Genomic DNA, 23,897 nt, shown 5'->3' with positions numbered 1-23,897 from the left:
ATTTATAAAAAGTATAAAATGCCAGGGCAATGTACAGCAACAAACCTATTTATTAACAAATTTATATTATCAGATTTCCTCACCAAGTATGTTTCTCTACTAAACACAAAGTCAAATTTTATCCAGAGCATTGGTCTTCAGGGGGTTTTGTCATTAGAATTTACTCAGGACACATCTCAGTGGCATGAACACACTGAAAACTATGTTACTGGTGGTGTTTCTGATTCTAGAAGCGGAAATCAAAACTGGTTCATATTTATTGCTGTGCCATATAACACACTCCTCCTGCTACAGTTTCTGTATTGTTATACTAATGTATTTGTACTTTACCAGTGCCTGGAAATTCCTATGCACTTGAACAAGTGATTATTTAAATCCACTTACAGAACTAGTCACGAATTAGAATCATGATAAGAGTAACTGCATCTAACCTTAATGTATCTCAACTGAAGTCTTCCTTCAAAATGTCTAGAAGTATGCATGTATCAAAGATGAACAATTCTAAGCTATAATAAAAAGTAGATTTGTTTAATTCATAACAGCTATGAAGACTGATTGCTGGGTATTCTAAAGTGATATCACATACCCTAGGAGGTGAGGGGCAGAGTTAATATTTGGGAACTGGAGATCTCAAACATGATGTTTTGCTGCCTTGCAAAGCTGTTTAGACCTTACAGGTGATTGAGTTGGTGGAAGTTTCAAGAAAGAAGAATGGGAAAGGGGCATATGGAACATATTAAAAACCCTAATCCATTTTTTATAAAATCCTAGTTAAAATAAGATGTTAAAATAATAATGGAGAAACTGTTAAAATCACCTGACAGCTAATATTGCCATTATACATTTTCATTGCACTGCTAGCTATTATCTTACATATACCAAAATATTTTTAATAAACTGATTCAGCTTCTCCAAAAAGCAGCAGCTGCTATCTCTCCTATGCTAGTCAGCTGAACAGCATGTTTTCGTTCTGGAATACAGCATGTTCTATTATAATAGTAATTGTCAAAACTATCCTCTGTGGCATTTGCAGGTCTATCAGCTGTTTGAGATCATTCAATTAATTATTTAATTTCTATACTGCTTAATATATTAGAATTTTCTCTTAAGTGGTGTACAAAAATCTGAAGCAACAACAGACAGCTTAAAATATTACAAAAATACACAATTACATATAAAAATGTTACATAAATAGAAAGTTGTGAATATATCTATAAAGCAGTATCAATTCATTTTCCTTCTGACACACCCTTTAGCCTTTGGGTTCTCACCCAGGGTCCAAACAAACTCTCAGCTCAACCACAAAAGACTCACAATTAGAAGACTTCCTAGAAACAGCAGGCATGTGAAGTTTTAAAGGTTAAAAAAAGTGCCTGAAAGGCATTTCAGCTGTCATTTATCTTCCCTTGCAATGATCACCTACAGGGGAGTGTTTAATGCATACCAGGGTGTGCTTTCAGTTCCAAAAGGGGGTTCATAGGTTTAAAACTGGTATGTGTGGCTGCTAGGGATGTAATAAGGCATCGTTTTCTGTTCCGTCTTGTGTTTGCGGCATCCACTGCCTTGCACCAAAAATGTTACCAATCTGCTGTCCGCTGCAGTAAAAATACAGAACCTATGTGATTTCTGGCATAAATTACTTTGTCATTGTTATTCCATCCCACAATGCAAACAGGGGGAAATATAATCAAATACACATTGGTTGAAGACTAAATGCATCAACAGTGACATACCATTTGGGACATGGGACAACTAAGCAAACATGATGTTGATTTCCCCTTCAGCTTCTGCCAGAATTCTCTGACATCCCTTGTGGCTGCACAGAAACTGTAAAGGAAGACAAGCTTTCTTGGCAGCAGAAAGAATGAAATTCCTTGGGTTACTGTGTCATTTTTGAGACCCTTATAAACAATACAGTGGCCTAGTCTTGTATTCTGTAGGCTTAATCTCCACTATGTAATGGAAGAAGTGTTTAGTTTCCACCACCTCATTCAGCTCATGCATAGCTTGACAACTCCCAGAGATACATTAGGATTAGGATACAAAAGCAACTTTTTTGCTTTGTTGTGATGTATCACGGCAAGCGATGCCAAATAGCATACTTTTAACATTTAAATCCTCAAATCTAATCATTCACTGGGCCCAGCTGATGATTTGCTTCCAATGGGTTGCGTTCCAAAATAACTTAAATGCACCCGTTCTAAGTGTTCAGAATTTTTCCCAACCCTGTGAAAGCTTTTAAACTTAAACTTACAAACACTACAGTTCATTAATAAAAATACATTCTCCATTTCCAAATATATTCAGCTATACACTCTAGCCATTAAAATTCCAACATGTACCAGCTCAGACTGAGAGAACCTGCTCTTCACTGAAAAAATAGTGCAATTTCTCTGCCGACAGCTACTGGTAAGTATGAGAATGGGAGTTTTATACTTCATCATATCCAGCCATCACTGGTCACAAAGCCTGCCATGTAATCTGCCCCCTGCTTAGATTTCCTAGCAATGCTACATGCTGCATTGAATATTTTTAGCTCACTAAGAACCTACCTGGAGAGTCAATTTACTTGCAAGCAGAGGAAGACAACACATGTAGCCGTGTGCTCTACTTTTGTACCTCTTTCATTAATCTGTACTCTCAACAGAGGACCAAAACATGACCTGGGATAAATGAGTGAAATAGCAGTGGATGGCAGTTACAGTGACATTGGGAGAAAAATAACTTAGCACATTTTGAAAGAGAATGCCAATATTCTGTGTGCACAGGCAGACACAACACTGACTACAGTGGTACCTCGGTTTATGAACACAATTGATTCCGGAAGTCTGTTCATAAACTGAAGCGTTCATAAACTGAAGCAAACTTTCCCATTGAAAGTAATGGAAAGTGGATTAATCTGTTCTACACGGTCCGCGGAGTACTTAAACTGAAGCGTTCATAAACTGAAGCGAACTTTCCCATTGAAAGTAATGGAAAGTGGATTAATCTGTTCCAGACAGGTCCGCGGAGTACTCAACCTGAAGCGTTCTTAACCCGAAGCATGGGTGTAATTGGTTCCGGAAGTCTGTTCATAAACTGAAGCGTTCATAAACTGAAGCGAACTTTCCCATTGAAAGTAATGGAAAGTGAATTAATCCGTTCCAGATGGGTCCGCGGTGTTCGTAAACCGAAAATTCAAAAACCGAGGTTCCACTGTAATCACTCCTGTCCCAAGCATTTGGCACCTGAATGGATAATTATTTACATTATCTGGAAACTTCTGTGGAATCTGCCGTGGAGCTCATGAGCAGGTGGTATTCATTTGGAGATGCTGTTAATAGGAACTGGTGTCTCCATCTGAAGGCTGTATTACTGAAATCAGAGTCCTAGTAGCTCAGTAAAGCGCCACAGAAATTACCCAAATTGCGACTCCAGTATGAAGGTGCGAGTTCATAACAACAACAACAGAACCTCCACATGAACATCTGACTTCAAAATCAGTGGTGGACCATGTGGTACTCCTGAAGAATGTCAAATATCCTATAGTTTTGGTGCAATAACCTCTGAAAGTCTTGACTTTCAGAATGTAGCAATCAAAGGGGTTCTCCCAATAATACGGTAAAGGTAAAGGGGCCCCTGACCATCAGGTCCAGTCGTGTCCGACTCTGGGGTTGCGGCGCTCATCTCACTCTATAGGCTGAGGGAGCCGGCATTGACAAAGCTGCTTCTGGCGAACCAGAGCAGCGCACGGAAACACCGTTTACCTTCCCTCCGGAGCGGTCCCTATTTATCTACTTGCACTTTGATGTGCTTTCAAACTGCTAGGTGGGCAGGAGTTGGGACCGAGCAACGGGAGCTCACCCCGTTGCAGGGATTCGAACCGTTGACCTTCTGATCAGCAAGCCCTAGACTCTGTGCTTTAACCCACAGCGCCACCTGGGTCCCTCAATAATATAGTACCTGGAATAAATATGGTTTTCACTTGATTAGCTATCCAACCCTCTTGCACACATTGCCATACCAAGAAATGCCAAAAGTAGTGGTGCAATGGAGTGGCAATTGTTTGAACCCTTGATTTTGAAGAGCCACACTCAATATCATTATCTCCAGGTAAATCACGGAGCTAGGAATAACACTTGGAATAGCAAATCTCCAACATTTTACAGAAGCAAAGACACATTTAAAGGTTTTGCTATTTTGTTTTGCAGCATCGTGCTGGATTACAGATGCTCTTGCTTTCTCACAGCCTCAATTTGATAGTTTAAATATGGGCTAGAATTTAAAAAGCACATGGAAAGCAAGCCTTTATATTTGGCAATATGTTTTTGCACAGAGCCACTTTTTATGGGACATAACCAAGTGTCATTTTAGATAAGTAGACGGTGCAAAACATCACATTTTAAAATCATGAAAACATGCTGACACTTTGAAGGGTTGATGAAGAAAAGATCCCCCCCATTTTTATTTTTGCTCTAATCGGTTATTGCTCTAAATGGTGAAAGGGGATTGTTTGACGAACAGAGAGTCTGCGTAGGCATGGATAACGTGACCTCCTAGTTGAAATTTTGAGGACTACCCATCCTTGGAGACAGACCGTCGGGCAATGCTTAGAAGGCAGCTTGTTTTCCAATCCTCAGTATAGCTGTAGATCAGTGCAAAGAGCAGCAAGCAGTTTACCCAGAGCTTCACAGTATGGTAATAGTGTTCTATACATCCAGGTTCTAAGCATTCCTCTCCAAACTATGCTCCAAGTTACAATGTGTTTTGAATTCATTTAGCCTTGATAAATAGATGTGTGTATCATCCGTGAAATAAAGCTTCGGTGGAACAAGGAACAGCCTTTTATCCCACAAAGTACTGCTGCCTGGTTAGGTTTTCATTACCACAAGCTATTCCGGCTTTCAGAGAGAAGTGATTTCTTCATTCTCACAGAGAATGCTTGGACAACGCCTGCCTTAAAAAATGCAAAAGAACAACACATGAAGAAATGTGGTTTCTGTGAAAAAAATTTTTTAAAATTCCTCCCAGTAGCACCTTAGAGACCAACTAAGTTTGTTATTGGTATGAGCTTTCGTGTGCATGCACACTTCTTCAGATACATGATAATGTGTTTTCTGTAGTTGACGTTGTAACATAGCTGCTAAGACAATGACATCTAATAAAGGTAAAAGGTAAAGGACTCCTGGATGGTTAAGTCCAATCAAAGGTGACTATGGAATGTGACACTCATCTCACTTTTCAGGCTAGGGGAGCTGGTGTTTGCCTACAGACAGCTAAACCGCTTCTGGCACAACACCATGACAAGTGCCAGAGCGCATGGAAACACCATTTACCTCCCCACCACAGCGGTACCTATTTACCTACTTGCACTGGTGTGCTTTCAAACTGCTAGGTTGGCAGAAGCTGGGACAGAGCAACAGGAGCTCACTCTGTCATGCTGATTCAAATTGCCAACCTACCAAAAACGGAAAGTTCAAGAGGCTCAGTGGTTTAGACCACAGCGCCACCTGCATCTCCTGGGTCCAGCCTTTCTGAACTAATATAACTGAAGTGTTGTGTTTCAGTTATGCATCATCTGAAATTGTTCCTGAGGCATTGGGAACCTGGCAACCACACTCCCATGCTTTTGTAACTTTCAGGGCGGTTACATGGTCCTGCCCCTTAATTGTATTTGAAGTGGCAGCTTGTAGCTCAGAGGTGGGGAATGCTTTTGGCCCGGTGGGGTCTCTCCCCTACTGCTGCTTTAGAGTGTTGATGGACCCTCCAGAACAATGTGGGAGGTGGCCCTGGGAACTGCAGGGCAAAGGGGCAGTCAACAAAAATCATTCTCCTTTGCACTTCCCTTTGCAGCTTTGCACTGACATTATTAACAATGCAAAAGTGCAATAGCAGGGTATTACATCATACCATATAGAAAGCCTATAGAGCCTCTGCTGAAATGAAGCCAGAAAATGCTGGTAGTCAAGCAATGCAGTATGATTTTCAAAGTTAAAGATTTTGTTTTCTAGGTCAGTAAAGGGATTCTTTGTATGCAGCATAATACAAGGTGTTTGTTTTTGAAATAGCCTGTCTCTTCCATAGTGAGCACTAAGAGAATCTGTTGAAGGTACATACTTACCTTCGTCTTTCAAGGGCATATTTTATTTCCCGTCGAGTTTTTTCATTGATTGGATAGAAAATGAGTATAAACAAGCCTAATGGTATGAGAAGAGACGGGACTGCTCCAACCAAGACTTTCAGCATGATAACAACACTGTGAGACTGTTTGCACACCCCTGATTTGAAACCTGCAAGACTAGTAAAAAAAATAAATGCAGCTGTTACAGTTGTATCTTCATACTACCATATTCTCTCTCTCTCTCTCTCTCTCTCTCTCTCTCTCTCTCTCTCTCTCTCTCTCTCTCTCTCTCTCTCTCTCTGTGTGTGTGTGTGTGTAAAACCTCTCCCACTCACATTGTAGAACTTTCCCTTAATTTTTTTTCCCCTGGGGTTTCACTGGCTCCTTGATAGCATCTCAGCTTCCTTGGAGATTTTTTTTCTTGCTGATACCAATACTTAAAATATACCAGTATTATCTGTGATTCCAGATCTGAGTAATGAAGAAGGTAGGGGCTTACAGATGAAACGGAGTCATGTTTTTACCTCTCGCTGTGGTCAAGACTGAAGCAATGAGCCAATTATTACCTACATTCTGTAGCCGAAATCTTCGGCAAACCAGTTTCACATTGTGGAATTAATTCATTTCACCCTGTACATGGACATGTATTTATTAACCTTTGTATCCTATGAAACTTTTCTGGCATTTTTAAGCAAGCAGAATGCAGTAGAATTCATTATCTGCTAGAAATTCTGTGAACTATAAGTTCCCTGTCTGCAGACACTAAAGCAGAAGTAGAGCATGTTCACTGCATTGAGGCAAGACTTAATTTTAAAGTGTCTTGCACTAAAAATTGCATGTGGAGTCTTTGCTACTCACTTAAACACTAGCTGGATTTTGTGACTTTTTAACTGATGCACTTCCTATTTCACATCAAAATGCACATTCAGGCAGTTAAATGGAGCTCTGATGAAATTTGCAATATAAATGCACAGGAGTCCACAAACTTCAGCTGGCTGTGGTAGCAACCAAAAGGAGCAGAGTCTTTACCCAACTTCAAACTGCATCTCGGAAAAAACACAGTGTATGATTAAGGACAGTCCTATTTCCCTCCTCCCTCTCTAAGTTTGGGTATAGGGAAGGTATAAGGAATCAACTTTGCAGTTACACAAAGCTTCTGAAGGCCTCTGACCAGCTCTGGGGCACAACATCACTGTTGGAACGATTCCTACACACTTGGGAGTGGATCCATTGGATAAGAGGACTGAGGCTTGTAGTTTGTGCTTCATAAGCCCAGTATAACTGTGGGGATGATACCCAACCCCTTTCCCCCACTTTCAAGGTCAGTAGGGAAAGGTGAGACTCATCATACAGTACTAGCCATGGAAAGTGGAATTGTACACCTGTGCAGGTTCACACAGCACCCCCCACAACAATTTGTACATGTGAACTGCTTTGAGGTTTTCTACAATCTAGCAGCATATAGATTTTATGAAATAAATGAATATAATTTGACATGTAGGAACCTATTTCCACACACTGCTTCCAAGCTGTTAAATGAGTGTTGTTGTTTTTAACCTTCATTAGGAAAGAGCCACAATCCACAGCTTGTAGGTTGACAATTAAGCAGGGCTGGCTTTGGATTTCAAAATGGCTTTTTGCATTATGTAAACAAATATTATTTTTCACATTTAGATTCCACTCGGAATGTCATTCGAGGATCTCCTGCTGCCTATTCTTACAACACGGCAGGTTTGCAATCTGAGAAATCGAGACTGGCCTAAGGTCACCTAGCGGACCTCTCTTTTTTTTGTATTTGTTTGTTTTTCTTTTTGCCCAGCAAACCTCATGGTGAGGATTTTAACTTGGATGCTCCTCAGACCTAGTTTGACCCTTTAGCCACCTCACTTGACAGGCTCTCACTAGGTTTGATACTCAGAGATTCACCACTTCCTGCTTACTGATACTCCTGGGTGTGGATGCTGGTTCTACTGGTAATAAGAGCCTTGAACTGTAAGTGATACTGAGAGTTTAACTGAACAAGCCCCACATTAGTTTACCATGCCCTGGGTTCCTATGTACCTAAAAGAACCCAGATACTGACACATGGATATTTATAATGTGTTCCTATATCTATTTCTGAAGCAACTGTGTGTGTGTGTGTGTGTGTGTGTGTGTGTGTTTTACTCACTTCAGACTAGCCGCAGAAATTCCTAGTCCAATCCCAGCTGACATCTTATAAAAAAAGGTATATGAAGAATAAAAGATGGTTTCATGTCCTGTCGAATGAGGATTCTGCACCCGAAAGTAGTCGACTACATCAGGCAACATGGACCTTTAACCAACCAATGAAAAAAAATTACACATCCATTAGATATTTCTGGGAAATGATGTGACATTTTAATGAGCAGCATACTTTAAAAGAAAGGCATTTTTATCTTTTGTGGCACAATTAATAAATATTATACCACTTATGTAAAACATGGAGGCTTTACAAACTAATTAGGTCAGGTCAGATAGGAATCCTGAAGCAATTAATGATCCTGCAGGTTAATGGATAGGGACTTAACACTGGCAGAGGTTTGCTATTCCGGAATAAGCATGAGGGAGGGAGGCTGGGACTGCACTCTTGATTAACAGCAAATTTAATTACTTCTGCTGATAGGTTAGTGATGTCTAGAACAACAGAGAATAAAACTGAATGAGTATAGCATATTCCCCAGGAGGACTTTTGTAATGAGTTACAGTAAGAGACATTTGTAAAACCTCAGAGAGAGAGAGAGAGAGAGAGATCCCAAATATCTATGCTCCTAACAAGGTAGCAGATTTTCAAAGCATCTGCGGGTATTGTATTGGCTGAAAACACCAGTGCGACTCTAAAGAAAATCCATTGCTCTGTTTGAACAGCTCTTTGATCTGCTCTCAACCAATACAAATTATGTTATACATTTATTATTATGTTCCCATAAACCTTTTTACAAATGCAATAGCCATCTTAAGGTGCCTGGCTGTGCTCTCTCTATAGGAGATGAATAAATGCAAGTTTAAGTCCTTCTTAGTGATGCCTCACATTTCAAGGAAGTATTAATATGGCAAAGGCTGCTTCTCCTAAGGTGAGGATTAAAGAGAGAAGCAAGACATTTGTGCAACTCTTCTCACAGCCCCTTTTGCATATTTCCACACCCAATCTCTTATCAATGCTAGGGGGGAAAACATGAAAAGTGGCTTTTAACTTCAGCTTAGGAAGCTGCTTTCACTGCGTGCAGGAGAAAAAAGAGCTGGCCTGTGAGTTTGGGCGAGTCAAAAGTCTGCTGTGATACACTGCTCTTTTTCTTAGTGCACCCTGATACAGGGCACAGGCAGGGCATAAGCGCATACCTTACAGATACTACAAAGTCTCTGATGCCCTGCACATCCTACTGTGTAACAGATATTTCCTTTCAAATGCTGATAACTGTTGATTTTGTACCTGGTACACATATGCACACACACACCTATAAGACTGTCCTACCATGGCAACAGCAAAGAGGCTGCAATGCTAATCCCTGAAACACCAGCGGAAAAGTAGGCAACAGCCGGTTCTGGCAAGAGCACCAGCAAGGTCGAAGCAGGAATCATCAACTGGAAGAAATGGAAATTGGGAGAAAAGTTATATGGTTAGATCAGCAATACTGTGGAGTTGAGAAACAGGACTGCAGGAGTGGGGGACCTCGCTCCCATTTGACATGCAGCACTGTTTCCTACAAATGGTGCTCACATGCCTCATACCTGTTATGTCTGATGTGGATCAGGTACAGACTTTGTTATAATGGAACAGCTGACCGCTTAAAGCATGGGTAGACAAACGAAGGCCCGGGGGGCGGATCCAGCCCAATCGCCTTCTCAATCTGGCCCGCAATAGAGGAGAAAATGATTGGAGGAAATCACTGGTTTGAATTTTGTTAAAAAGGTGAAGTATCTGGGTGTGAATATGACAGCTAAAAATCTGAATTTATATAAAGATAATTATGATAAGATGTGGAGCGAAATTAAGAGAGAAATTAGATAATTGGTTAAATTTGAAGTTATCATTGTTGGGCTGAATTTCAGCTGTGAAGTTGGATGTATTGCCAAAGATGTTATTTTTATTTCATGTAATTCCTATTATTGACAATATGAAATGTTTCAAAGAATGGCAAAAAGTTTTGTCAAAGTTTATCTGGCAGGGGGGAAAACCCAGAATTAAGTTTAAATTATTAACGGATATGAAAGAAAGAGGGGGATTCTCCCTGCCAGATTTAAAGATATATTTTGAAGCTGCAGCCTTTTGTTGGTTGAAAGAATGGTTTATGTTGGAAAATGCTGATTTGCTAGATTTAGAAGGCTTTGACAATGTATTTGGTTGGCACGCATATTTATGGTATGATAAGATAAGGAAATCATTGTATAATGTTTGGATCAGATATAAAGATTAGTTAGAAAGGAAAACACCTAGATGGATTTCACCTTTGGAGGCCAATGCCCATAAAAGGTTAAATATGGAAACCAAGTCGTTAAAATATAGTGATCTGTTGTTGGAAGTGGATAATAAATTTAAATTAAAACCATATGATCAGCTTAAAGATAAGCTAAATGATTGGTTACAGTATCATCAGATTAATGAAATGTATAGCTTCGATAATAAAAATACAGGTTTTCAAGCAGATAAATCCAGAATGGAAACAGAATTGTTGGATACAAAGACAAAAAAAAAATCTTTCCAAGATGTATAATCTGTTGCTGGAGTGGCATACGAAAGATGAACAAGTGAAATTGGTAATGATTGATTGGGCAAATGACGTGGGGCACAACATAATGTTAAATGATTGAGAGAGATTGTGGAAGAAAGGTTTTTAATTTACGGCATGCACAGCTTTGAGAGAAAATATGATGAAAATGATGTATAGGTGGTATTTAACACCGGTGAAATTAGCTAAAATGTATCATACATCTGATAACAAATGCTGGAAATGCAAAGAAAAAGAAGGAACCTTTGACCACATGTGGTGGATGTGCCCCAAAGTAAAAGACTTCTGGGAAAGATTTATAATGAAATGAAAAAAGTGTTGAAAGACACTTTTATTAAAAAACCAGAAGCCTTTTTGCTTGGAATAATAGGGGAAGAAATCCCCAAAAAGGATTTTACATTCTTTCTGTATGCCACAACAGCTGCAAGACTTAATTGCCAAGAATTGGAAGACACAAGAAATACCAACTATAGACGAATGGCAAGTGAAAATGATGGACTTTATGGAACTGGCCGAACTGACTGGGAGACTTCGCAACCAGGAAGAAGAGACGGTGGAAGAAGATTGGAAGAAATTAAATTATATTTGAAAAAAATATTGTAATATTTAAATTTTTAAAATCCTTAGGGAAGTTGATATAGGCTTTTGGGGTAGAACTAGGATTTATGTTCAGTGTTTAGTGTTTTATGATGTGTTAGTGTTTAATTTTGATTAATTTTTATAGCGATAATATTTTGATTATGTTTAATTGTTAAAATGGGATACTGCTAAAGTTGTTTTAAATATTGAAATTCAGATGGGGGGGACTTGGGGAAGTCACCTAACTAGGTTAAGAAAAAGTATGATTTGGTAAGAATTTTTGTGTGATGTCTGTCTGGTTTTTGTTTTGTGTATTTATTTGTGTTATTATAAAATGAATAATTTTTTTGGGGGGGGAATAGACTGCATCTTCCAGCCTCCTTAGGCTGTCTCCTAGGGAGTTCCCAACAGGGAACTTCTTAGTGCACCTGATCTCAGCAGAGTTCCCTTTCGGCATTGCTCAGCTGATGGAAACTGGCAGGGAGCCCTGCTTGCAAAGGAACAAATCAGAAGCTCCCTTTAAGCCCAGGGGTCAGCAAACTTTTACAGCAGGGGGCCGGTCCATTGTCCCTCAGACCTTGTGGGGGGCTAGACTATATTTTGAAAAAGAAAGAACGAATTCCTGTGCCCCACAAATAACCCAGAGATGCATTTTAAATAAAAGCACACATTCCACTCATGTAAAAACACCAGGCAGGCCCCACAAATAACCCAGAGATGCATTTTAAATAAAAGGACACATTCTGCTCATGTAAAAACACACTGATTCCCAGACCGTCCGCGGGCCGGATTTGGAAGGTGAATGGGCTGGATCCGGCCCCCGGCCTTAGTTTGCCTACCCATGGCTTATACTGTCCGTTAGTGGACCCCAGACTGTGAGGACGTCCCTTGGATTGTGACAACTGCTTGCTTTTTAACCATTTAGTCTTGAATTTATCCAGGCATGGGCACCTGGACCTTAGCTACTCTAAATCGAAAGGCTGACGACCTTCCCCGCAAACAACATCCAGAATTACTAAGCCTGGTCTTGCACCAAATGCCATATTGTAAGCCTAAGATCAGTTGATGAAAATAATGCATTTGGTTAGCAGTTCATGAAACTTGTGTTTTTTTCATGGAACAGGATGGACATTCGAGGAAGACTCTGGTTTTCACGTCTGTATGCAGGTAGAAATATGAACTGCTTAAGCCTTTTGTCATTTGGAAAGACAATTACGGGGAGAGCTTCACCTGTTGACACTCTGAAGTCAAACCTCTTATTACGTGTGTGTGGGCCCTGATTTATTTTGGGACCCTCCACCCCACCTGCAGAAGAAGCTATAAATCTGCACACAACACACCTGTGCTTCCTATATGCAACATGTGGTCATCCATTCAAAAGGTTAAAGATGCAGGCTGTGTTTGCTGCAGGGGAAATCATGGACTTCCTGCCTCTGCCTCACACAGTATATATCTCATATCCACCATAGTGAACACACCCAGTTTTCTCTGTGAGGAAAATATCTGCCAATCCATGTTGACACCATATCTTTCTAATTTTATAATTTCTTACAGGTGTGCATGGGCCAGAAATTTTAGGCTCATGCTCCCCATGCTATGCAAGCATCAAATATATACAGTCATACCTTGGATCTCAAATGCCTTGGCTCCCAAACGATCGAAACCCAGTAGTTAGTGTTCTGGTTTCCGAAAGATTTTCAGAAGCCAAACATCTGGTGCAGCTTCCGATTGGCTGCAGGAGCTTCCTGCAGCCAATCAGAAGCTGCGCTTTGGTTTCCATTTTTGGTTTCTATTCTTCAAGTTACAGGAGAAAGAAAATATATGTATTTAATAACATACTGAGGCATATCTATCCATTTGAAAGCTACTTACATAAAAAAAGGGCATCAGTTGGATGAGAGTCTCTTTTTTAGGGTTGGAAGCGAATTCTGGCAGAGTCTGGATTACTTTTTAGAAGTCAAACTTCCGGAACGGATTGTGTTTAACTTCCAAGGTATGACTGTACATAGCTGAGCAAGCTCTGCTTATAAACTCTGCCTAATCATTTATAAGCAGACACTCAGCTAGACAGCTCTGCCTATAATAGCCAGTGTTTCTAAAACAAAAGAGTCAACAATCAACAGAACTCTGAATGAGAAATACACACACTTGAACTAGTCTGTAATGCTCAGCAATAGACCTTGTTTTACCACAAGAGAGCACTCCAACAATACAAGATTGCCATGTGCACAGATTAAGCACAGCAGCAGTGTTTACCCACTTGGAAGCCAAAGCACCCAGATATTTATAAACCAATAGTGCCATAAAATGGGATTTTCTTGTATAGAAGGAGTATGACCCAACATTCCAGAGGCTCTAAAGAACAAAAATGCCAGCTTGCATCTAGTGACTCGGTGGCTTACTTACTGATATCCCACTCGCTGCAGTCTTTTTGCCGAACCTGTTCAGAAACCATTGCCAGAATGGAACGCTCAGTGCTCCAGATACCTATGAATGATAAGAAAAACCATTACAGGAGAAAGCATGCTTCATATCAAGGGGATCAAGGAAGCACCATATGAATAATTACACACATCACAAAAAGGAAGGGGCACAAACTAGGCCATATGGGTTTACCACAAAGCAGTTCTCATAGAATCATAGAACTGTCATCTAATCCAAGCCCCTTGCAATGCAGGAATCCTGCCCACAACTATCCCTGGGGAGGGCTTGAACCACCAACCTTCTGGTTAAAAGCCAGACACACTAGCCCACTGCACCATCACTATCATGTGAACTTGATAAACATGGGTCAAAAAGCTGATCAGAGCGTTAGCAAATGATGTTTTTAAAACACAAATCACACTCAATGAATTTCACACCCTGTCCAACTTCCTAGCCGCAATCCAGATAATTTACTTGCCTGATGGCATGAAATTAACCCCTGGGTGTGGCATGATCCAGGGTCTAAATAGTGATATGCATACCATATTATGAAAACAAGAGCATAAGAGCAACATACTTTGCAAGGAGGCTCTGCTTTGCCCACATGCTTACCAAGACAAGCACCACTAAATAATCAATGTGGTTGTGAAGATTAGTTGCATCAGAACAAAAGAGGACAAAGTTGTTTTGTACAACCTGGAGAGTTGAAGACAAGAGCAGGAACAAAACGATAAATTAGTCACCAAGCAAACGTGGAGCAGGGTTGATTAATCAAGGCCATTTAAATGGTTTAAAACCAGATTTCCCATTTCAAATGCTGAACAAGAGCGCATGTGAACTGATTGCTATAACAATTAAACACATGCTGGCTGGCAACAAGACAAAGCTGCTACTAGTGGGCAGCATAATCAAAATCTCTCATTATGCATGCCATTTAAATATACATGCACTTTCTGAATACAGTACATTAAAAACAACAAAATTTGCTCCAATACAGGTGCAATACTAGCAGTGGTGCAGTTAGGTAATTTTAGACTATCTATGTAATGGTCTTATAGGGAGTTTCCTCTATAGGTGGTAGTGCATTGGTTCACTAACTTCAGATAAATAAGAGATAAATGTGTGCAGCAAACAGAGGGTTATCACTGGCTTATCTCCCAACTTTCATCAAAATGCCTGAAGAAATACGGCATGATGAAGAGGTGGAGGCCTGTGTCTTCTAGGCAGAGACTGCACAGTTTATGTCTCTGATTATCAACATCTTTTACTCCAATGAGGACATATTTATGCGGGAGATCATTTCCAGTGCCACCAATGAACTGGACAAGATCCACTAGAAAAGAATGACAGTCCACAATGATTGGCAGTGTCTCGACAGGTTTGTTGCAGATTGACAGCTTGAAGCAACTGGATGCATAACAACGTGTTCATTTTGGAATAAGCAGTTGTCCAGACCCATAAGTTTGATTCAAAGCTTTACTTGCAGAACTTTATTCAAAAGAGAACAAAACACAGTAAACGATACACCCAAAAAATCCATAAGGTCATGTGCAGTGGCCAGCACAGGCTCAGCTTCTTAGAAATAAAATAACATAATCAGAGCTGACAAACATAGCTCTCTCTCAAAGACTCCATTAGCCTATATTCCAGCCCCAAGGCTGTTGAGCTCATTTACGTATCTTTACCCCAAGGAGTCTGGGAACAAAGACCAAAGGCCACTCCCTTTCAAAATGGCAATTTGCAATTCAATACCTCTCGTGTGATCTAAGGTTAAACACCAGGTGTTAGCTAGCAAGAGAACAGTAACAGTAAATTATCAACCCATCTAGGAGCTTAGAGAGCTTAATATAGCCCCATGGAAAATCCCCAAGTTAAAGTGTTCAGTAATATACATACATAATATACATAAAGTGTTCAGTAAAATACATAGGCATTCTCCATTTCAGTGTGAATTGAACAATTATACTTACCAAGGGTTTCAGGCAGTGGACATTTCCAACAGGGAGATGCCAGGTATTGAACCTTGGATCTTCTGCATCATCATCATTTTATTATTTTATTATTTGTACCCCACCCATCTGACTGGTGCTCCATCGCTGAGCTAATTGGACTGCTTTTGGATAAGCTGTTGTTCAATTATTGTTATATTTTAAAATGGTATTTGTATTTGTTAAAGATCCAAATAATGAGTTTGGTAGAAGGAACTCTTGAGATGGTCCAACCATCCTGAAGTGGGGGGAAATCTACCAGAGCTTCCAACTTAATGCCAGTGGTTTGTAACTAACTATATGACCATGTTTCTGTTTCACAATTGATGTAGGTTCTTTCATAGTTCAAGTACAATCTATGCTGCTGCAAATCCTCTTATGAACTAGAATTACCTGAATAGCTGTTGAAATCAGGAGAAATGATGCTGCAAGTTTCACATATGGTCCACACATCAGTGCAAGTTTGTGTCCCTTAAGGAAGGGAATTTGTGGGTCTGATTTTAAGGCGTAAGGATCTACAAGTGGAATAAATAAATAAATAAATAAATAAATGCATATATGATACCTTCTTTTTAAAGTAGGAAAGAAATGTATTATGAATGTTTGTTGTGATTAAATAAACTCACCTACTTTTTCTCTCACTCCAGCGCAAAGGGCAATAAAGCCAAAGATGTATAATGTTGATATTGTTCCTCCTGCAATAATGTAGAGTTTTCTGTTCTAAAAAATAAAAATAGGTGGTAATGGTGATGTGGGGTGGAAAAAGGGAATCAGATTTCAATATGACTATATAGGTGAGAAAATGCTTGATACAAACAAAATGAATGATTTTTTAATATATTTTTGAAATCTATGAAGCACAGTGGGTAGAGGAGAGAAAGCATTAGTTTCTAAATTGTACTCTGTATTGCTTAATGTAACTTATGGGTCTATGGAACCTCTTTAAAATATGGGAACTAGATATTGGCACATAAATTTCCCCCATGGATTAGGGGGGGGGGGGAATTGGGATTCACAACCCTTAAAATCTGTTTCCAGTTTTCTCAGGGTAAACACCTTAAAATTATTACACAGATGGCATCACACATTAAGAAAATCAATAACATATCTAGACAGTAGGATGGTGAAATAAACTATTCCCCCCCCCAAAAAAAAATATTTTGAAAGTTTTTCAACTTACTGCCTCAGACATGTCTGGAACACTGGAACTGTTTCCATACAGATTGGTGTCCATGTCATCCACACTATGGTTACAGTTGTCAGAGCTGTGAGCATCGGAGACCATACTGACCTGGAGTGTAGCTCCAAGCAATGTTCCAAGACCTTCAAATCCCATTCCTAAAGTAGAAAAAAGCCCACTCCTTTTTAAACCTGAAATGGTGGAACAGCTGCCAACAAGGCTCAGAAATAACTGAGCACTCCCCTGTTGTGATGTCAAAAGGTTTTTGTGACCCCCACCACAAAATTGCCTTTTAAATAAAGAAATAAAACTGCCCCCAGCTATTCTTGCTTGGCCACGCCCACTTTCAAACTTGGGGGCCAAGAGGGTTGACCATGTGTCAATGTGACCCTTGGCTCAAAAAAGGAGAATCTACCCACCCATCCCTTAAAGATTATGAGCTCCTATAGACAAGAACAGACTTTCTGGAGTCATCTGTCTTCCAATATAGTTCAAACCAAGTTACTAGAGGCTACAGCTACATGGGGCCATGATCCCTCCTCTCCCTCCGTCTTCATGCTTCAATTCCTTCCCTGCATCTGAAACAGGGGAAAACAAAACTGAAACCAACTTCAAACAGTGACTTCCAGTTCTAATGCGGAGGGCAAGTGAAAAAGAAATTTGTTAATTTGGATATAAGGTTACCAGATTTTTTTTCAATTAATCCGGGGACACTTAATAAAATAAAATAAAATAAAATAAATACAACATTTGGGACGTTGATGCTGCAGCGATGGTGGTGGCAGAGGGGCCGCCGCCGCCTTGACCTCAATCGCCACATTTCCCCTTCCTCCGAGGCTTCTGTCTCCTTTCTCCATGAGCCTGGGCAGCCCCTGAGTTGTTGGTTCTTCGGTGGTGGTGGTGGGTAAGCGGTGCGTAGTGGGTCAGGCATGGAAGGCGGAGAAGGAGGGCCGAGAGTGGTGGCAGCGGTGAGGCTCAGGCAGCGCGATGCCTCCCTTCCCATCGGAGCAGCCCCAATCCAATTCCTACTTGCGTGCAAGCAGGAGGGGGCAGGGATCCCTCAGCTGGGAAGGGAGGCTTCACACTGCCTAACTGAGAGGTCCCTGCCCCCTCCTTCTTGCACGCAAGTTCTGATAGGCAGCGTGAAGCCTCCCTTCACAGCTGAGAGATCCCCAGCCTGCTCCTGCTTGCACACAAGTAGGAGTTGGGAGGCTGCTCCAATAGGCAGCATGAAACCTCCCTTCACAGCTTGGTTGCTGGGGTCAGGGAAGGCAGCCCGGAAGGTGCATCTTAGAGCCTCTGCACCACCACCATATGGGGACTTCTGAGCAGCTCCTGAAGCCAGCCAGAGCCAACTGCTCCAGGCTGCTGAGACTGCGTTTCCCGGGGACATTAGATGAAATCTGGGGACATTCTAGGGATGCAATTTGTCTGGAGACTTATTCGCAAATCCAGGGATTGTCCCCGGGAAACGGGGACATCTGGCAACCCTATAATACCGTAGTAGCAACTGTGGTTTGCCTGAAACGTTCAGGCAGGGAGAGAATCAGGACAGGAAGGAAGGAAGGAGATGGGGAATCATGCAATTCTCAGGCTTGCTTACAAAACACCAACCCATAGTTTGGCAACACAAGAGAACCAGCCCTGAGCTTTTCTGTTTTTCAATACTAGTTCCCACCCCTTTGCCACAGCTCCCCCAATATGTTTGGAGGGGGGAGTCTCCAGAGCAGCATGCTACATGCAGCAAGCTCAGTAAGACTCACGGTATGCCGTTGCTGAATCTCGTTCCTTCTGGTCTGCGCTCAAAAACATGACGAGAGCTGTATATGGTACATGGAATAGCTGTAACAAAAGTGTACACACACACACACACACACACACACACACATTTAGGGAAATGCAGTTCTTTTTTCTACGGGGACACAGGGCCACACATACCCCTAAACATTTAGTGGCTCTAAGTTTGGCTTCCTATTTCAATATGAGTAGGAAAATGAGAGTACCCCTAAACATTTTTAAGAGAAAAAAACACTGGGGAAATGCATCACTTTAGCATGCTGCTTTTCATCATAACCTGAAGACTTGCTATGTAGTTAGGCCCAGGAATCCTGCTTTTTAAGAGGCATGCTATATCTTTCTCCTCCAACCTTCAAATGTGCAAAAGCTCAAAAAGGAAGTGAAAAGAGCCTTAGCCATCCTTGGAGGCAGGAGTTTCTTTGCTCAACTCCCCAGCAATTTTTTTCCTGGTCCCCAAAGATCTCACTTGCTTTGACGGTTGTGGCCGTAGGATAATCAGCCTCATATAACCAAAATTCTTAAGTCTGATTAATGCACGAAAGGGTTAGTGCCAGAATAAGCTGTCCTGCCAGGCTTAGCTAGGCCACATACATCCTACTTTGGCAGAAAGGAAGTCTAGTCTATTGTTCCCTCAGTCTACCATGCGAACTCTGGTGTGTAAAGAGGTCTGAGCTTGGTTCCTACAAAGCCATCTTTGTGTATCTATACAAATTACTTAGGAACTTCCACCACTTTGGAACAAACCTAAGTCTTTACTGCCTGTGTTTTCTGAATGCTGTATGGAAAAACACATGATTCTGACCTTTGAAGGGTTTGTAAGTAAACCATGTTAACTTACCAAAGGATGGTATTTTTCTATTCTAAGGGAAGTGGGAAGGAACTGAGAAGAGCATATGTTAAAGGTACAACGGCTTGTATTTCCATGCTTTACTTTGCTGCATGTTTTGTGATTTTAAATCACTGCTGGGGTTCTCTCACCAAAGAGTACTTGCCCTAAACCTGGATCTGGACATCCAGGAATTCTCCTTTTTATACCTGTCTTTTCCTTTCCCAACCAACAATGGCAAGGTAAATAAACAGACATAGCGCACTGTGCACAGTCCAGTGCACTGATGGGGAAGTAGATCACCCCCACCCAGCTCATCAAGGAAATCATTTGGTAAGTGGGGACAGCATGTTCTGCATGGCTCAGCTGAGGCTTTGTGTGGCACAGTATGGGTTGGCCACACCCATCAAAAGCATATATATCCCCTTGCAAAAAAAAGGGGAGTTGGCAAAAGGTGAATGCAGCCCTTAGACTAATAATAATAATAATTTATTATTATTTATACCCCACCCATCTGGCTGGGTTAAACATTAAAAGCTACCCCTGCTCTAGAATTTCCTGAAATGCTGCTCTGCAGGAGGCACAGATCCCAGGTGTGTTGACAGAGGTCTCCTAAACACAGGATATAACCTACCAGGAAAGCTACACCGCTCATCCTTGATTTAAAACTTTAATATTTGAAGCAAGCTTTTATGGTAAAAAAATACACCTTACTGTTCAGAAAAATTAAGGACATTTTCAAATATGAACTAGAAGAATGTTCTGCATTTCCTATGTTTGTGATGCTAATAGAAAACCTGCACTAGCTAGAACTAAGTACCCATTCAAATTAAAAATTGGCCTTCCCCTTTCTATCCTGATCAAGCATGCACAAAAATGATGACATAAATACAGGGGTGCTGTTGGTATATATCCGAAAAAGGCCACACATTGTCTTGCAAAAGGATATGAGGAAGTTTCTTCTTCTTAATTCTTTTTTGTAAAGGTGAATATTTTACCCCATGACTTTTCTGTTCCAGCAGATCCCCCCCCCCCTTCCCCACAAAGGGATCAAAGAAAGAAGCTTCAGGATTGGCAGAAGTGTTAACTACTGAGATTAAAAGGCCCAGAGCAATATCCCAGAGTCCTCTCAGATAGCAGTCAGGCTGTGGCATCCCCTTGTGAAAGTACAGTGGTGCCTCGCTTAACGAACGCCCTGTAAGACGAAATCTTCGCTTAAAGAAAGGATTTTTCTAGCGGAGGTTGTCTCGCTAGATGAATTCGTTTTACAAAAAATTCGTCTAGTGAATCACGGTTTCCCATAGGAATGCATTGAAATTCAATTACAGTGAAACCTCGACTAACGAATAACCCTACTTACGAAAAATTCAACTTACGAATGATGCGAATTGGGGCCCGCTTACGAATTTCTTCGACATCCGAAGGCTGGATCGGGCCCCCGCCTCCACCGCTAGCGGCCTCCTGCCGCCTCGGACGATGGCCCATGGCCAGATCGGGCCCGCCTCCGCCGCTAGCGGCCTCCCTACACCACGGCCGGATCGGGCCCGCCTCCGCCGCTAGCGGCCTTCCTCCACCTCGGCTGCTCGGCCCACGGCCGGATCGGGCCCGCCGATGGCGCTAGCGGCCTCCCGCCTCCTCGGGCGCTCGGCCCACGGCCGGATCGGGCCCGCCGACGGGGCTAGCGGCCTCCCGCTGCCTCGGGCCTTTGGCCCACGGCCGGATTGGGCCCGCCGACGCCGCTAGCGGCCTCCCGCCTCCTCGGGTGCTTGGCCCACGGCCAGATTGGGCCCGCTGCCCGCGCTAGCGGCCTCCCGCTGCCTCGGGCGTTCGGCCCATGGCCGGATCGGGCCCGCCGACGCCACTAGCGGCCTCCCTACGCCACGGCCGGATCGGCGCTGCCGACGCCGCTAGCGGCCTCCCGCCGCCTCAGGCGTTCGGCCCACGGCCGGATCGGGCCCCGCTGACGCCGCTAGCGGCCTCCCGCTGCCTCGGGCGTTTGGCCCACGGCCGGATCGGGCCCCGCCGACGCCGCTTGCGGCCTCCCGTCGCCTCGGCCCACGGCCGGATCGGGCGGCCTCCTGCCACTAGCCGGCCTCCCACCAGATCGCTGCCTCCCCCACTTGGCCTACGGCAGCATCAGGCCCCCGCTGCCACCACTAACCTGCCGCCTCGCTGCCACCCACCCGCGCTCCCTGCACTGAAAGGTACAGTAATGTTTTTGTGCATGCCTTTAAAGTCTAGGCTCCGGAACGAATTAATCCATTCCCAATGCATTCCTATGGGAAACATCGTTTCGACTTATGAATGTTTCTACTTACGAATGTGCATTCGGAACAGATTAAATTCGTAAGTAGAGGTTCCACTGTAATGCGTTCCTATGGGCAAAAAAAAAATAATTCAAAAAAATTTAATGCATTCCTATGGGATTCGCTAGATGAATTTTTCGTTATAAGAATAGAATTAAATCCGTGGAATGAATTAAATTCGTCTAGCGAGGCACCTCTGTACAACGTTTCCAAAGCCTGAATAGGTTCTATGGAGGCATTAAGGAAATGAGTAGAACTGAGCACAAATATGGGTATGTTATAAATAAAATCTGCCCTTATTCCCTTATGGGGACAGAAAGTATAAAACGCTGTGAGACATATTTGTACTGTGCAATGAATAGCATTTCGAGAGGGTGGAGTGCACCTTCATCTTAAAAGAACAACAAAAAGTCACTCTAATGGAGGGCATTGTTGTTTGTTGACCTATTTCCAAACAGATTTATAGCAAGGCAACTGAGTAAATATCTCAGATGAATAAAGAAACACAAACTCATCTCTTACTTCTAAAAGCCCATTGTTGCAGTATAAAGGCTTGAGAATTTTATAGAATTTAACAGCTGTACTGAACCTCAGGCATATATGCTTATATATAAAGTAAGAAAGCCAAACAATCACTGGTGGCTCCCAGCACATACCGTAGTTCTTTGTCTTTGTGACAAATTATTTCACGAATGTTGTCTCATTGATCCAATAGGAACTAGAGTACTGTTTGTATCTTTCCAAGATATGCAAAAAAAAAGCCTTTGTGATGTGGTAGCAGATCTACATTAAAATATGGTGTACAGCAGCTTTCATTAACTGGCCTGCTGAAATCCCTATGTACTTTCCAAATTAATCAAGTTACACTGGAGAGGTGCAGTTCCTCACTTCCTAGCCTCTATGATCAAATAGTTGTCTCGTTCTATATTAGAAATAATTGTGATCTGACGGATGCGATGTCCAGAAGCATCTAATTGCAGAGAAAAGGGTGTCAGTATTGATCAACTTACTGTACTCAATGCCTGGAAAAGGCAGAAGAAAGCCATATACCATATATCTTTTGCTTTTATAACGCTTGGGCAGTACCACAGGAAGAAGTAGGACACAATGAGGAAAGGTGTACAACCCAGTAACCTGGAATAAAAACAATATGGTGAATGCCAAACATACCTATGAACTATTTTGATAGTTAAAAAGCAAAAACTAAAAAGGAGATAAAATCTGTCCAGTTCAAATGCAATACTGTATTGTCTGCACCATCTCACATGTCTATTTTTAAAAATATTCTCTATGGGCATGGTTATTATTATTTCTTTAAATATATTTTATACAGCATCTAACAAGTTTAGTGGCTTAATAAACAATATGATTATTTTTACTACTACTACCTCACTCTGCTTAAGACACAGGAAGGGCTTACTATTGCTCTATTATCTATTAATGTAGACAAACAGCCGTACAAGAGAGGAAAGCCTCTCTATCACTGTCACCTAAATATGGTCCCTCTTTAGTCATCCCTATGTTTTACGATGCTGGAAGCGATTCAGCTGTCATTTATTTAAATGGCAATGACTCCGAGGAAACACAGACCAGCCCTTCAGTAGTAAACATGGTTCTAAAGGCAACCCGTAAAGTGACACTCAGGGCTGATAAGCTGCATGTCATTCAAAGCTTGTGTAAAGCTGGGAGACAGAATCTAGTATATTCTAGCTTTGTTATGTGCAAGTGATGGGCAGATGCAATTAATTCTACAGAGCGTGACCTCTAACTACAGCAGAATTCTCCAGTGTACTTGTAACACAGCCCCTACACAATGTAATTAGATGACCACGGACACTATTAACAAAACCCTGAAACGAACAGACAACACAGATTAATCCTTTCAGAACAGTGCTATCTGCACAGTATTTTCTTATACATTACATGAATGGGACTGGGTATATCAGCTGATG

The 23,897-nt window shown here is 41.7% G+C and overlaps 1 protein-coding gene across 1 annotated transcript in view; it reads right to left on the bottom strand.

Moving 5' to 3' along the window:
- Positions 1-12: 12 nt before the first annotated feature.
- The window catches only part of MFSD2B (MFSD2 lysolipid transporter B, sphingolipid), a 37,368-nt gene continuing 13,483 nt past the window's right edge, over positions 13-23,897 (bottom strand). Inside the window, exons 4-14 of the mRNA XM_035109976.2 lie at positions 22,956-23,079; positions 18,780-18,858; positions 17,017-17,174; positions 16,463-16,556; positions 16,230-16,351; positions 14,461-14,544; positions 13,831-13,911; positions 9,591-9,700; positions 8,271-8,414; positions 6,101-6,277; positions 13-4,936 (exon numbers count right to left, since the gene is read on the bottom strand). Coding sequence (XP_034965867.2) covers positions 4,909-4,936; positions 6,101-6,277; positions 8,271-8,414; positions 9,591-9,700; positions 13,831-13,911; positions 14,461-14,544; positions 16,230-16,351; positions 16,463-16,556; positions 17,017-17,174; positions 18,780-18,858; positions 22,956-23,079 — 1,201 coding nt within the window. The 3' untranslated portion in view covers positions 13-4,908. The remainder of the gene's footprint in view (positions 4,937-6,100; positions 6,278-8,270; positions 8,415-9,590; positions 9,701-13,830; positions 13,912-14,460; positions 14,545-16,229; positions 16,352-16,462; positions 16,557-17,016; positions 17,175-18,779; positions 18,859-22,955; positions 23,080-23,897) is intronic.

This window comes from Zootoca vivipara, chromosome 3, assembly GCF_963506605.1.
Source record: "Zootoca vivipara chromosome 3, rZooViv1.1, whole genome shotgun sequence".
Lineage (NCBI taxonomy): Eukaryota > Metazoa > Chordata > Lepidosauria > Squamata > Lacertidae > Zootoca > Zootoca vivipara.
Note: the sequence above shows the minus strand (reverse complement) of the source record. Positions and strands in the feature narration are given on the sequence as shown.